Source organism: Myxocyprinus asiaticus, chromosome 14, assembly GCF_019703515.2.
Source record: "Myxocyprinus asiaticus isolate MX2 ecotype Aquarium Trade chromosome 14, UBuf_Myxa_2, whole genome shotgun sequence".
In the NCBI taxonomy this organism is placed as follows: domain Eukaryota; kingdom Metazoa; phylum Chordata; class Actinopteri; order Cypriniformes; family Catostomidae; genus Myxocyprinus; species Myxocyprinus asiaticus.
Genome location: NC_059357.1, coordinates 1981081 through 1998062, shown reverse-complemented (window position 1 = coordinate 1998062; position 16982 = coordinate 1981081). Strand labels below are relative to the sequence as shown.

General features: G+C 37.1%; 1 protein-coding gene across 1 annotated transcript in view; it reads right to left on the bottom strand.

Moving 5' to 3' along the window:
• Nucleotides 1-16982, bottom strand: part of LOC127452196 (envoplakin-like) — a 41304-nt gene that overhangs the window by 11698 nt on the left and 12624 nt on the right. Inside the window, exons 2-9 of the mRNA XM_051717494.1 lie at nucleotides 14592-14852; nucleotides 5830-5929; nucleotides 5534-5688; nucleotides 5292-5415; nucleotides 1997-2116; nucleotides 1596-1637; nucleotides 1309-1470; nucleotides 3-110 (exon numbers count right to left, since the gene is read on the bottom strand). Coding sequence (XP_051573454.1) covers nucleotides 3-110; nucleotides 1309-1470; nucleotides 1596-1637; nucleotides 1997-2116; nucleotides 5292-5415; nucleotides 5534-5688; nucleotides 5830-5929; nucleotides 14592-14632 — 852 coding nt within the window. The 5' untranslated portion in view covers nucleotides 14633-14852. The remainder of the gene's footprint in view (nucleotides 1-2; nucleotides 111-1308; nucleotides 1471-1595; nucleotides 1638-1996; nucleotides 2117-5291; nucleotides 5416-5533; nucleotides 5689-5829; nucleotides 5930-14591; nucleotides 14853-16982) is intronic.

Sequence of the window (16982 nt, the reverse complement as noted above, 5' to 3'; positions counted from 1 at the left end):
ACCCTTATAGCAGGTGATCCGGGGTGTCTGTTGTGAATGAGTGCATCAGCGTCATCCATCAGTCTGTCCACCTCTCGCTCATGAGCCAACAGACCGTTGTTCTTAAACCTCTGCGCAACAAATACATTTACAAACATAATTACAGGGTAAACACTGATGACTGGAGGATACAACCTCTCTCTCCATTCATACTCTATGTCTCTCTCTCTCTCTCTCTTTCTCGCTCTCTCCATTCATACTCTATGTCTCTCTCCCTCCATTCATACTCTATGTCTCTCTCTTTCTCGCTCTCTCTTTCTCCATTCATACTCTCTCTCTCCATTCATACTCTATGTCTCTCTCTCTCTCTCTCTCCATTCATACTCTATGTCTCTCTCTCCATTCATACTCTCTCTCTCTCTCCATTCATACTCTCTCTCTCTTTCTCGCTCTCTTTCTCCATTCATACTCTGTCTCTCTCTCTCTCTCTCCATTCATACTCTCTCTCTCCATTCATACTCTATGTCTCTCTCTTTCTCGCTCTCTCTCTCCATTCATACTCTCTCTCTCTCTCCATTCATACTCTATTTCTCTCTCTCTTTCTCTCTCACTCCATTCATACTCTCTCTCTCACTCTCTCTTTCTCTCCATTCATACTCTCTCTCTCTCTTTCTTTCTCTCCATTCATACTCTCTCTCCATTCATACTTTCTCTCTCTCTCCATCCATACTCTGTCTCTCTCTCACTCTCCATCCATACTCTATGTCTCTCTCTCTCTCCCATTCATACTCTGTCTCTCTCTCGCTCTCTCTCCATTCATACTCTGTCTCTCACTCTCTCTCTCATTCCATTCATTCTCTCTCTCCATTTATACTCTATGTCTCTCTCTCTCTCCATTCATACTCACTCTCTCTCCATGTCTCTCTCTCTCTCTCCATTCATACTCTGTCTCTCTCTCTTTCTCTCTCCATTTATATTCTATGTCTCTCTCTCTCTCTCTATTCATACTCTGTCTCTCTCTCTCTCTCCATTCATACTCTCTCTTTCCATTTATATTCTATGTCTCTCTCTCTCCATTCATACTCTCTCCATTAATATTCTTTCTCTCTCTCACTCCATTCATACTCTCTCTCTCTCACTCTCTCTCTCTCTCCATTCATACTCACTCTCTCTCCATGTCTCTCTCTCTCTCTCTCTCCATTCATATTCTGTCTGTCTCTCTCTCCATTTATATTATATGTCTCTCTCTCTCCATTCATACTCTCTCTCCATTAATATTCTTTCTCTCTCTCTCTCTCCATTCATATACTATGTCTCTCTCTCTCTCACCTCATGCTCCATGCGCACTCCAGCACTGTCGATCATGCGGTCGCTCCAGTCTCTCTTGATCATTTTGCGCTGTTGTTCGGTCAGAAACAGCAGCTCTTTATTGCAGCGGTGCATGAAGTCATACAGAGATGACATATTCTCCCGGCGCTTCAGAGATGCCTCCTATACAACAACACATGAATACAATTTCAATTCAACTGTGCAGATAAGACAATTTAATAAATATTTGATAAAAGTTTGCAATATATACATTTGATCATTTTTACTAAATTTGTAGAAGACTTTACCAGTAGATTTGCGTACTGCTTCTGAAGGGCAAATGAGTTTTCCTGTTGGGAGAAGGAGCATGAGAAAATCTAAATCAATCTAAACTGGCTTTTAAGTTATTTTAAAAGATAGTTTTTATCAAAAATGCAATTTGTCCACAGTAAAATGCTTTATTCTTTAAGCTCACCATTGAAAAATAAGTCAAATAGATAAAAAAAAATTTTTTGTTACTTAACAGATTTCACTGCATTATTTTAATTCAATTGATATATTTTCATATACACTTTTCTTTCCTTATTATTTGTTTAAATTCATTTTTAAATTAAACGTCTATTTCATACTTCTTGATTTCAGTATAAAAATACACAAAAATATGCATCTGTAAACGAGGAATAGTAAATAGACAAACATAAACACTGACCTTGCTGGAGTCCAGTGCCGGGCGATACGCCTCGATCTGTTTATGCAGAATATTATGGGATGCGATCTGTTTCTCCACATCAGACAGTGACGGGCCATAATCACCTCCCACAACCAAACTCTGAAATACACACACGTCACACAACAATCACAGACGGACACCTCAGAAAACACTAATAAAGATTCTTCAATGTTTTTTTAGCTTCAGCAGAACCATTTCTGACTGTTTGAGGTTCTGGAGTTGCTATATGGTTCTTTAGAGATGAATAAAGTTCTTGATATTTCATTCAATGTTTTTTAAAACATCAGAACAGAGATTCTGTTGTAAAGAATGAAAAGTTATTTGTTGAACTTAAAGGTGCACTCTGTCTGTGTCATCTTGGACTCAGGGGCGGAGCTAGAGGGGGCCGGGGTGGCCGTGCCCCCCCAACCCTGACACATGCCTGGCCACCCCATTGGCCACCCCACTCACAGCCGCACCTCTCCGTCCCGGGTGTCACTGTATCCACTCCCCTCCTTCTTGTATCCATGTGCCGTGTTCATTTTAATGTGAGTGCTCATGATTTTATACATACGTTACAAAATTACAATTTCTAAGGAGTACAACTTTAAGTACTGAGTGCACCTTTAAAGTCAGAAATATACTTGTTTTCCCTCTGAATTACATTCATTTGGTAACACTTCACAATAAGGTCCCATTCGTTAACATTAGTATATGCGTTAAGTATCATGAACAAAATATTACAAATATTTTTACAGCATTTATTAATCTTTGTTAATGTTAGTTTACAAAAATACAATTGTTCATTGTTAGTTCATAGTGCATTAACTACTGTTACACCACAGGTCTGTTGAATGCTTGATTCTGATTGGCTGACGGACGTTCTAAGGTGTGCAATTATTTTCCAGTAAACACACGGCTATGAAGTAGTTCCAGTTCTTGATCGCATAACGGTTTCATATCACTTTGCCAAATTCATTCAGTTATTTCAAAGAGCCGTACAGGCTACCACAACAAACTCACCAATTAAAACAAAGACCGAGGTTAAGTACATCGGATAAGAATGACAATCAATGTCTATTATATCCTACATTTATTTTAATTTAGTTTGAAAAGCACCCTAGCGCCCCACCTCTCTCTCTCATGCTCTCATCTCATCTCTCGCTCACACACACACACACACATGCACTACCTTGAAAAGCAGCATATCCTCCGTTACTAGTTCTAAAGTGACGTTTTTGAACTAGCAACGAAGGCTTGTATCAAAGCTAGATGCTGAATCCATGGCGGAAGAAAGTAGTTCCAATCACACAAGCGTTTTGAGGGACGAAAACCTGAAAATGTCTTGATATAAAACACTGAACGATGTATTAAGGTGTGGTAACCGTGATATAAGCGGAATAATTAACTCTGGCCCGCTGTGCATTGTGGCTGCATTAGCACCTATGAGTGTGCATTATTTTTCAATAATTCAGCGGGTCGTAGTCAGTTATTCCGTACTCAACCCTATAATGCCGTGTGTATCAAATATGATACACTATGCCTGACGGCTCCTGTTTCACTCTCTGTTCAAGCTGACGAGCCAAACAACTTATGGTATGCAAGTTTCACATGTTTATGGCATCTAGTGGTTATTTGAGGAAAAACAAAGTGGTTTCAACGTTTATATCGATCTTTTTTAAAATTGCGGCGGACTGTGACTTGACTGTGAAAAGTGACTTATGCTGGGATAAATGTCAGCTTATTTTAATAAAGAAAAAGTGACAGTAATGATTATATTGTTACTGATATTTTAAAATGAGTATTTGCTGAATATAAGCAACTTGTGCTTGGTTCAAATTTTGTATATTATTTTATTGAAAAACCTCCTTTTATACCCATGTATTAAATATGATTCAACAGGCTTTTGAGGAACTGTGTGTCTCTCAATCACCATTTCATTACATTCATGAACACCACAATAAACATCACAGAGCTTTGAAAACTCTGACATATACATTTTATAAGATATATTTAAAGCGTAAACTAATATTTCTGTGTATTTTCATATCTGCAGTTTGCTCTGTCATTATAAAGATCTCATTATTTTACATGACAAGCTATTATGATGTCATCTTACCAGAAGTTCCTGAGACCCAGCGAAAAAAGTTTTACAATTTCCCTTTTTTAAATGTCAGTATATATTTAGTGCATAAAATACATTTATGGAAAAATTAATATTTTATTGTTTTTGATGTGCTGAATTGAACTGTGATACATTTCAATCCATATTTATAGAGCAAGGAGAGGAAGTTGTCATGGCCAAACTCTCAAACATTTGGTATTTCTGAAAAGCCCAGAGAGTCCTCTGATAATACCCCAAGATTTACCACTGTAGAAAAACTTAAATAACCAATGTCCTATTAGGGGCCCAGTGGGCAGCTCAGCGAGTATTGACGCTGACTACCACCCCTGGAGTTCGCGAGTTCGAATCCCAGGGCGTGCTGAGTGACTCCAGCCAGGTCTCCTAAGCAACCAAATTGGCCCGGTTGCTAGGGAGGGTAGAGTCACATGGGGTAGCCTCCTCGTGGTCGCTATAATGTGCTTTGCTCTCGTTGGGGCACGCGGTGAGTTGTGCGTGGATGCCGCGGAGAATAGCGTGAAGCCTCCACACGCGCTATGTCTCCACGGTAATGCGCTCAACAAGTCACGTGATAAGATGCGCGGATTGACGGCAACTGAGATTCGTCCTCCACCACCCAGATTGAGGTGAGTCACTACACCACCACGACGATGCATTGGGAATTGGGCATTCCAAATTGGGGAGAAAAAAAAGAATACTTTGCAGGAGGATAATATTGGATCAAATATGATACATAAAAAAAAAAAAAAATGTAAGTAATGTCAACAAATGAAACCTTATTATAAAGTGTTACTGTTTATTTTTCTTACCTCACTGGCAAATAATTTTGACTTGTTTTAAGCATAAACATGACTAAATTAGGAGAGATGTTTCTGAAAGCAAGAATTTAAATGTCATTTTAAGTCTTATAAAATTTGAGAAATAAAATAAAATACAACTTATAATAATAATAATAATAATAATAAAATAAAATAAACAATAATTAATAAAATAGAAAAGTATTAAGTGAATTTATAAGTAATATTAATAGATCAAATTAATAAGTAAATTCTATCTCGTTTTAAGTAAGTTTAGATATTTTTACTGGAAAACAAGACAAAAATACAGAAGAACTTTTGTGTTTTAATTGTGTGTTTCACTTGTTTGTCTGCTGTTAATCTGTCAGTCTCTCACCTGTTTTTCAGACAGCAGTTTGTTCCAGTCAATGCCGGGCGACAGATACAGCTCATGCAGCTGACCGTAGAGATCTCTGAACGTGCCACAGTCTTTAGACCAGCGGTCATGAAGATTACTCACACTACGGCACAAACACACACAGCCACATGAGAGATGAGCAGAGGAACAGTTTATACTGATAAGATGTCAGAGAGATCTCATTAGCGATGGTTTTGTGAGCAGGATGTGATGTCACTCACTCGAGCTCGATCTCATTGGCCTGCGGGTGCTGGAGTCTCTTGGCTTTGGCCACGTCCAGGAAGAGATCCTTGAGTAAGACCTCCGCTTTAGACAGAATCTCTGCGACTGGACCCTGATGCTTCAGAGAAACACCTTTCCGATCATTCTGTTTGTCCTGATCACAGACAGAAAGACTTATCTTAGTATGAAAAACATTGTGTCTTCGAAACATCCTCACTCATATAGTTTCCAGTGTGTTTGTGTGTGTGTGTGTGTGTGTGTGTGTGTGTGTGTGTGTGTGTGTGTGTTATCTTGCCTCATCCAGAAGTTTCTCGGCCTGCAGTATGTTCTTCTCCACCTGGTCGGCGTTTTGCTGCAAGCGTGTGATCAGAGTGAGCATGTCATTCGTCTGCGACCTGAACAAAGGAAAATATGACAGATATTTATTTACAGCGTATATAAACAACTTATCACATCCAACATCAAAACAATATCTGATCGTGCATGGATGACCACACCCTCATTCCACGATGTTTGACCTGTATTATTATTGGATTTCAAAATGACTGAAATTTAAAGAGCGGTGTCATTTTTAAAATGTTAAATACTTTCTCATATCCTAGTTTACAAAAAAAAAAAAATATAAATATATATATATAAATATATATATATATATATATATATAACAAATTTAAATAAAATATTAAATAATAATAAATAAATACAAATTATTTAAAATAAAATATCATATAATGAAGTAAAATAACATAAAAAACACCAAAACTTACACTGACCAAAAAGAAAGACATATTTTAAGTATTTGGGAATATTTTGATATTAAAATAAATATTATTTTTCATGTTATTCTACGCCTTGTGCAATATTTTACAAGTTTTAAAGCCTTAAAGGAAATCACATAACCCTGTTTTATTAAATTATTCCAAGTTGAATATGAATAAATTACTTTTTAAGGTTTATAAATCACAAATAAACCTTCCTCCTCATAGACGTGAAAGCCCTGAAACAGATGTTTGATCATCATAACTGCAATTAGTTAAAAAAAAATATATTTTGAGATTTACACATTTCAATTTCATAACAAAATTAAATCAAATTTAAATGAGTAATCTTTAACAAAATTAAATAACAAAAACACATATATTTTAAGTTTTATTAATTTAATTTAGTTCAATAATTACAATTCCATTTGATGGAATTTTGTTATGAAATTTTTAATGCGTAAATCTCAAAATAAGGCCTAAATATATATTTTTTTGAGTGTATTTGTTAGACAATTATTCGTCATAATCGTGAAAGCCATAAAACAGACGATTGATCATCATAATCGCAATTACACTCAAAACAATAATTTTAAGATTTACACATTTCAGTTTTATAACAAAATGCCATTACATTTTAAATGAGCAATTTTAACAAAATAATAAAAAATAAAAAAACTACATATGTTAAGTTTTATTAATTTAATGTAATTAAATGGGTAAATCTAAAAAATAGGTTACTTTTTTTTTTTTTTTTTTGAGTGTATTAGTTTGACAATTAATCAATTTAATAATCGTGACAGCCCAATGTAGCGCTTTCACTTCAACATTTTTCATTAAAAACATATTTAGAAAATTGAATAACTGTAGACGGGGATGGGGTGTAAGGAGTGTTTGGTAAAGTTAGGAATCATGGATTTATGAAATAATAACGGCAGTCATTGAAGCGGTCTCTTCTTGTGTAAGTTGGTGGTTCTTGGCCAGAAAAGGCTGCAATGTGAACCAGACTTTATGCTGATAGTCAAAAGTCTGACTAATCCCATGATGAAGCACATAACAGGCCGAACAAGAACTCTGGGGAGTTATTTCAGAAAATCCCTCCTTAGTTGAGATAAAACTAGATATTTAAAACTTCAGTCAAACACTTCCTGCCTTACCTGAATTCTACATCTGTCAATCACTCCTTCCTTTTAATCTTCACAACCACATCTCACCTTCTCTCTCATTTACTGTCTATTGTCCTGAGATCCCTGCTCGGTTACACAAGTGGACACACCCTCTCTCTCGAGAGAGTGACAGGTGTCTAGGAGTGTCTTGAGGAATGTGGATGTGGCACTCTTGGAATTCTGCCTCTTCTCTTGAGGAATTTCCACACAGCAGGAAGAGATTCCAGTTCACTGAGACCTGATTGTTACACCCTGAGCGCGGGCGGTTCATTCTCTTGAAACAATCAAGCGTGTGGCACTACTACAACAGCAAAAGCACACTTCATGCCGTTGATTTTTTGGGCGGCTGGTTTCTGTTGCTCTTTGTTTTAAAGTTATGGCGATCATCTGGCCAGTCTTGTGGGTTTATATATCATAGTCATAGTGATGTTATTACAGTGCATAGACACTACATAGGTATTTGTATGCTGGAGTTTCTACAATGCAAGCGTGATGTATTAGACTATAATTACGGATTATTTTCAGAGTTTTTAAAACTGGTTTTTTGTACTTTTGGTGACATGCTATCTTTCTTATAATAGCATTTTTCTACATCTTGTATAATTATTATGAATATGTTTTATAGCCTTATTTTTGGTGAGACAAAAAACACTGCCAAAAAAAATAAAAAATAAATAATAATAATAATTTTCTTGTTTACCAGTAAAAAATATCTAAACATTCTTAACCTCCTGAGACCCGAGCGTGACTGCTGTGTGCATTTTTTATTCCATATTTTTGATTTGTAACTAGTAGCCCCTAAGAAACTTGCAAAAAATAATAATAATAATTTCTAGAGCAAATAGTTTTCCTAAAAATGTGTGTCCTCATATGTGGACAGCGGGACTAAGTTGTGAATTTTTAAATAACACTAAGCTATAGAAAGTCAGATTTTTAAAATCAATTTAAAATTGTGTATATTTCCCGAAATGTTGGCTATTAATGTTTTTGAGACTTTACAGACATTACATCAGAAATTAGCATAATTAATTCAGATTCAAAGTAATGTCCAGCATCATCCAATCACTGTCAATCATGTTAAAATAAAATGATACATTATAAATTCTGAATCTATGTACTGATTATCATTGTCACATGTCTGTCAAACATGTTGAGTGATCCAAACATCATCTGCAGCCTGAAACTGAACTTTTGATCAGATTTTAGGAGTGAATGCACTTAACTGAATAGAGAGCTATAGGATGCTCCCTTGCTCCCTATTTAGTGAATGACTTAACCTCCAGTGTGCTGTCTGTCTGCACTGGTCTCAGAACAGTTTGAAATGCACCTTATTTTCATCCTAACGCCATATGAAGCCTCTGAAAGCAACAATGTTTCAGCTTTTGGATGCATACGTTGATTTTATGCAATGTGATAATGCACAGTGAATATTGGATATTTTAGGAAAATGAGCCTATAGTCCACATATGTGGTCGTCGTGTTTAACAGCGTGCCGTTTCGCGATAAATCGCTCAAATGTAAATAATGGCATATCGGATGAATCTAGAGACTTTAATCTTTTGACTCAAACAGGTTTCAGTGTAAAAACATAATCAAGTTTCTTACCAGATGTAGATTTGTTGGCGTTTCTCCCAAAGACAAACTCCGCTGTGATCAGCGCCATGTTGTTTGGTCACATGACTCTGCATGTTGAAAGTTTAACCCTTTACTGACAGCACAGAGTCTCCTGAACTGAGATCAGTCGCTTTAAATGAATTTAAATTATGCATAGCCTATAGCGAAACCAAAACGTAATGTCCACGCATGTGGACATGGGGTCTCAGGAGGTTAAAACAAGATACATTTGGAGAAACAAAATGACAAAAGATATTTTGTCTTGTTTTCAGAGAAATCTAAGAAACTTTTGTTTACGCCTATAACAATAAAAACTATTTTAAAGGGCAAACAAGGTTATTTTTCCAACCCCTTTGGTAAATAGTTTTTTTTTTAAATAAATACTACTACTATCATAATTATGACCTCTGAGCTTAAGTAAGAATTTCTCGGATGGAAGTAAGAAGAAAGTCGGATGTGGATTATTCCTTTTATATATCTGACTTCCGACCATTAAGGCATTCCATTGTCCGACGTAATAGCAATGTTACTGTTCGCTTTATTTGACTTTAGGTGTTCAGTCATCAACAAAGAATTCTCCTAGCAATTAAATTGCGTAGGGTAAAAGATGCTCAGCAATGCTTGAATTGTTTTTCTGCAGGTGCACGATCATCTCCTACATTAACGTTTGTTTTAAGTTATAAGTTAACCTTAGTTTCAGCTCATCTAAACATGCGCTTGACATGGTAGCATCTAAATTAGATTAGATCAAGTTCAAAACATTATTTAATATGACTGAATCAACCTGACTACATTAGATTACACTAACATTACGCTAACATTCTGTCTAACATCTCCTTTTGTGTTCCACAGAAAAGAGAAAGTCATATGGGTATAGAACAACATGAGGGTGAGTAAATGATGATAGAAATTCCATTTCACATGAACTGTACTGCACACTTTCACTTTTTACAGTAGGAGGAGAATCCCTCACTCAGATACAACAACTATCAAACAAACCATCACAATACTGACTCATTCGAGTGAACAAATAACTCACATTCTCAATTCTAGACAATACGATCAATTCCAGATTAAACACACACCTAGTAATACACACTGAAGGGCTGCAGCGTTCCTGAATAACACACCCATTTCTACATGGGCCGGTTACTACACACAACAGCTCAAACCTTTTCCTTTTGGGGAGGAAATTGTCTCCAGAAATGAGCTATATAGGTGAAGTAAAAAAAGAAAACCTTCATTAGACAAGATTTGGAAAAATGATTAATAAAATGCCAATGTTTTCTCTTAGCTGTATGTTTGACTTAGTCTATAGTAATTACAACTGGCTTTATATAAAAACAAATAAAGTCTTTGGTAAGTCCCCATAGCTAAGTAAATAAGTGAGCGTGTGATGTAAGAGGGGGTGCACGCTGTTTTGTGTTCGTCTTAGTTCTCTGACTCATACAGATGTGTGTTCAACCGGATGCGAGAAACACACACACTATGACCTGATTAGCTGGATCTACATCAGTGTGAAATAACAGCGGTGACTTCACAAGACACACAAAACACAATGTACAGACAGTTTCTATTCCTCAGTTTGTGTTCTAATATAGTTCCTAAGCTCAAATATGTATTGAAAATACACATGAAATCCATTAGATTTGATTTCTAATGAAACATCAAAACACCACCAGCCTTGAGACACCGTGAGATAACACTTACATCCGCACTGCTATTTAGATACCACATATTTAAGCATACATATTAACCCTCCTATGGTATTCGGTCATTGAATAAAAACAAATAAATAAATAATAATAAATAAAAAAAAAACAGACTGAAATTACAGGGTGAGACTCTAAAACATCCTCAGTGCAAAACACATTTTTACATTTGTCAAAAAAAAAAAAAAAAAATAAATAAAAATCAGTCACAATGCTAAACACACACTCAGAAATGAAGGTGTGAGACAATAACACTCTCACAATGCAGAACACACACACATGCATACACTCACGCATACACACACACACGCATGCATGCATACACATGCATGCATGCACACACGCATACATGCATGCACACACACTCAAACGCATGCATACACGCACTCACACACGCATGCATACACGCACTCACACACGCATGCATACACGCACTCACACACGCATGCATACACGCACTCACACACGCATGCATATGCACTCACACACATGCACACGCACTCACACACGCATGCACACACGCACTCACACGCATGCACACACGCATGCACACACGCACTCACATACGCACGCACACACGCACGCATGCACGCACGCACGCACATACACGCGCGCACACACATACACGCGCGCACACACATACACGCGCACACACACATACACGCGCACACACACATACACGCATGCATACAGAAATGTTTGCAAAATAAATTTGACTAAAAAGTTTTAATTTTCAGGATTTTGCAGTTCATTTCTGTTTCTTGATATTTATTTTCTTGACATTATTATGCATTTACTTTGAGTTATTACATGTTTATGTTTGAAATAAATTATTGGTAGAAAAATGTTTATTCTGTGTCTTCTCTTTGTAACACCATGGTCAGGTTTGATTGCAAACTAAACAGACACTTCAAATCAATTTTAAAATGCTAAACTTTGACACATAATAGTTTGATAATGTCTAAATATATATCCAAATGCATATCTTGAGATAAAATATAAAATTAGGTTACAACAAGTCATCAGACTAAACAGTATGTGTCTACAGTCATCTACTGGCTGTTACTGGCATGACATGGTTTTCAAGTCATGTTTCAACTTATAAAAGTGTAGGTTCTGAATGTATTTTTTATTTTTTCAAAAAGTTGCTTATTTGTATATGCAAATGATAGTGCAATTTAGAAATGTACATGTAAATAAGATCAAAATAGTATAAACTGTTCTTACTTCAGGGAAGAAAAAATGGTGTCATCATCATAAAAAAAAAAAGGGTTAAACATTTGACCCTTCCGGTCAAAAATGACCACGAATACCAAAGAAAGGTGCCATTTTTCAACACCATAGGAGGATTACGTTTTAGTTTAAATATTTTTAGTATATAACGTTTAGTTCCAGCCCTTTCCCCAATTCCCAACGCGCTCTAAGTCCGTAGTGGCGTAGTGACTCGCCTCAATCCGGAATCTCAGTTGCCTTCGTGCCCGAGACATCTTATCATCCGCGCATCTTATCACGTGGCTTGTTGAGCGCATTACCGCAGAGACATAGCGCATGTGGAGGACTACGCTATTCTCCGTAGCATCCACGCACAACTCATCACGCGCCCCACTGAGAGCGAGAACCACATTATAGCAACCATAAGGAGGTTGTGACTCTACCCACCCTATCAACCGGGCCATTTGGTTGCTTAGGAAGCCAGACTGGAGTCACTCAGCACACCCTGGATTTGAACTCATGACTCCAGGTGTGGTAGTCAGCGTCAATACTCACTGATCTACCCAGGCCCCCACGTTTAGTTCATACTTTGTCTATTGCACAGTTGTGGCATCTGTTTTGTATATGCAATTAGACATCAATGTACATTCTGTGTTTAATTTAATTTGATTAACTTTCAGCAGTTCATTTAAATAGTCCTGCGGTGTCAAATACTAGTAATTATTTTTTTTACCAAGTAAAAATATTCCATGTAGTCTCTCAATTAAAAACTGCATGCATACTTACACAAGAATTAGAGAAGTTGTTTAAAATAGTTTCAGATCAAGTTTAGTATGCCAAACCGCATGTTACTGATGTCACCACTTGACATGTCAACAACCCTATTGTTTATTTATCTTCTGTACTGTTTTGTTACCTGGTATTGTCTATTGTGCCGACATCACGCTGTTCAATCTGTCAACTAGTAACACAGCTGAATAAATTACTAGTTGTCAGTTTCTAAATGGCTCTCTGGAATACTTCATTGTGATTGGACGAAGGCGGTGTTCTGCTGTCAAATATTACTGAATAATCAGCCCTAAACTGTAGCTACATACCGTAGTTTCACGTCTCCCATTTCACTTTACTCTCAAATAATAAAATAATTTCAACAAATCTATATTTCATGTCAATTTAGTTATTTAATTGGTAAATAGCTGTGTAATAAGCAGGATAGTGTACAGTCAGCCGGTCTTTATCTCAAAATAAACCCCTGTAGGAGATACAAGATGTGTCCTGATCATCCTGTCGGGTTCATTTTATGATAATGACCAACTTATGGTCCAATATCCTTTAATAAAACTTCCATCTTACTCAACCACTGGTCTGTGTGTGTGTGTGTGATACCGCCCATCCCAGCCATAAATATAAATCACATCAGTCACTGAGTGTTATCACAAACACACACTCTAGTGCAGTATAACTTCCAGGGTAAAAGGTTAAATACATACTGTAAATGCCGGTGATTTTTCTTTCTACTCTACAATAACTTGTAGTAAGAAACATGTTATGTTGAGCAGGGATTCCCAGAGGCGTTTAGAACTGAATTAAATTAAATTAAATAATTCATTTAAATAATAATACAAAAATGACATCATTACATAATAACATAATTTATTGTTAAATAAATCTGCGATTTGAACTATAATGGCCCCAAAAAATTATTTGGACACAAATGTCACTCTTAAAAATGTCTGAATGTCATTAAATAAATATAAAAATATTTATAATTATTATATAAATGCAACAAGGTCCATTCAAATGTACTACAGTGACCCACAAAAAGTATTTGGATACTTAAGTCACACTTAAAAAATTCTAAATGTAATAATAATAATAATAATAATTAATAAAGTATAATTATTTAAATATAAAAAGGGCAATTTAAATGTACTACAGTGACCCCTAAAAATATTGTGAAAATCAAGTCATAATTAAAAATGTCTACATTTAATAAAAATAATAAAAAAAGGTATAATAATTATATAAATATAAAAAGGTCCATTCAAATGTACCACAGTGACCCCCAAAAAGTATTATGACACTAAAGTCACATTTAAAAAATGTCTAAATGCCTTTAAATTAAATATTTAAAAAAATTATAGTAAATATATAAATGTAAACAAGGTCCATTCAAATATTTCAAACAAATATTTAGACATTTAAGTCACACTTTAAAAAGTCTGAATATCATTAAATTACATTAAGTATAACAGTTATGTGAAAATGGCCATTCAAATTTAATAAGAATTACTTTTAAAAATTATAAAATAAATGAACATGCAAAGATGTTGTAAAATTCATCATAATTTTATCATTTCTACCTTTCGAAGTAGTTTGGAAACCCCTTAAACTAAGTTCTAAAAACACCTGTCCAGGTGAGTGCCGCATATGTACTTAAATATTATATTATTCATTAAGCTTTTGCTAAAGGCAAACTGAAGGTAAACAAGACATGAGGGTAAACAAACTATCTGAAGGACAGTCTTCAGTGAAATAATATGACACAGTGAGATATAAACATAAACAGCGGATGAAAGAATGAGTGTAACTTACTGGCTGGCCTTCACAGGGCTGTACTCCTTCTTCTTAAACATCCTGAGACCCTTGGTTGTGAGTGATCTGTCTCTCTCTCTGTCGGTCTCGCTCTCTGCTGTTCAAGTGTCTTGTCTCTTCTGTTATGGGGTTGTCACCTGTTGTAGCTCAACCCACTGAAACAGGTGTGTCACATTCAGTCGCTGCAGGTGGACTGGCAATACCTGTTCCTCTCTGAATTGCTCTTTCAATCTATTCCTCTTCTCCATTCTTTGGACTGACCTGCACAATATGATAAAACACAGAGCAGTCTTACACCAGTTACAATAGTGAGCTAACTATTGCCAGCTGTTGGTCAAACTGGTCTCATATGTGAAGATAACGCACATTTTGTAAGTTGCTCTGGAAAAGAGTATCATAAATGTCAAATTTTATTATCTCAAATACCACAAAGTTCCTGTCTGCGCTGTTTTTGAATGAATGAATGAATGAATAACATGCAGTTTCAACAGTTAGAAATGTCATGCAGTCATTTACACTAAAAGAGTATTTAAACACAGACGTTTCTACCTACACAAGTTTTATTTTGTGTGTAGTTGTGTTCCAAAATGTGTTAGATCGCTATTCATAACACACCGCAAGTACGCGTCGCATTCTCAATGTTGCCACAAGTGGCGCTATAGTGTACATAAATGTGAACTGTCCAATTCTGCGATGAGTTTTCTATCAATTCAACTACTATCATGGTGTTGCTACAATTTGTCTGTCAATAAAGTCAATATATACACAGAGATGAGCCAAAACATTATGACCAATATGACCATGCCTAATATGCTGTTGGTCCTCCGCGTGCCGTCAAAACAGTGTCGATCCGCCGAGGCATGGACTTTACAAGACTCCTGAAGGCGTCCTGTGGTATCTGGCACCAAGACATTAGCAGCAGATCCTTCAAGTCCTGTAAGTTGTGAGGTGGAGCCACCATGAATCAGACTTGTTGTTCCAGGTGCTCAGTCGGATTGAGATCTGGGGAATTTGGAGGCCAGGGCAACACCTTCATTGTGTTCCTCAAACCATTCCCGAAAAATATGTGCAGTGTGGCAGGGCACATTATCCTGCTGAAAGAGGCCACTGCCATCAGGGAATGCCGTTGCCACGAAGGGGTGTACCTGGTATGCAACGACGTTTAGGTAGGTGGCACGTGCCAAGTCGATGTCCACATGAATGGCCGGACCCAGAGTTTCCCAGCAGGACATTGTCCAGAGCATCACACTCCCATAGTGCATCCTGGTGCCATCACTTCCCCAGGTAAACGGCGCACACGTACATGGCCATCCACGTGATGTAAAAGAAAACAGGACTCATCGGACCAGGCGAACTTCTTCCACTGCTTCAAGGTCCAGTTCCGACGCTCACGTGCCCATTGTAGGCGCTTTCGATGGTGGACAGGGGTCATCCTGGGCACTCTGACCGGTTAGCGGCCATGCAGCCCCATACGCAGCAGGGTGCGATGCACTGTGTGTTGTGACATATTCCTCCTGTAACCATCATTAAAATTTTCTGTGACTTGTGCCACAGTAGACCTGCTGTCGTTCGGACCAGACAGGATAGCCTTCGTTGCCCTTGTGCATCGATGAGCCTTGGGTGCCCAACAACCTGTCGCCAGTTTGTGGTTGGTCCCTCCTCGGACCACTGTCAGTAGGTACTCACTACTGCTGACCGGGAGCACCCCACAAGCCTTGCCGTTTCAGAGATGCTCTGACCCAGTCATCTGGCCGTCAAAATTTGTCCCTTGTCAAAGTTGCTCAGTTCTTTACTCCTGCCCATTTCTCCTGCATTCAACACGTTGACTACGAGAACTGATTGTTCACTTACTATCTAATCTACCCAGACCTTGACATGTGGCCTTGTTAGGAGATGATCAACGTTATTCGCTTTACCTGTGAGTGGTCATAATGTTTTGGCTCATCTGTGTAAATAGCAACTTACCAGAATAATAACAAATCCAGTTTAATAACAAAGACATTTTGAGGAAACTCTATCGCCCCCTTGAGTACTGAGCTTTGTTCCCGACACAGTAACACAAGAACAGACATTAAGCATGTACAATCGGACTGTGTGTTGGCAAAGCATTGGCTAAGCTGCTACGTGTACTTGCATATGGTCTGTTTCTGGCCTAAGATGGTAAGAACACTGGTAAAGGTGTTTACATGCACCAACAAATCTAGGTTCCAAAAATCTAGCTTGATAAACGGTTTATGCTTAAACCGTTTATATGTAAACGCCATTTACATGACCTTACACATGCCGGCTTTATAAATATAATCAGTGTTACATCGTGCATGTAAAAGTGCTCAATAACACTAATCACAGGTGATCTTGCTTTATGTGAAAACTTATTGATGTCCAACAGTA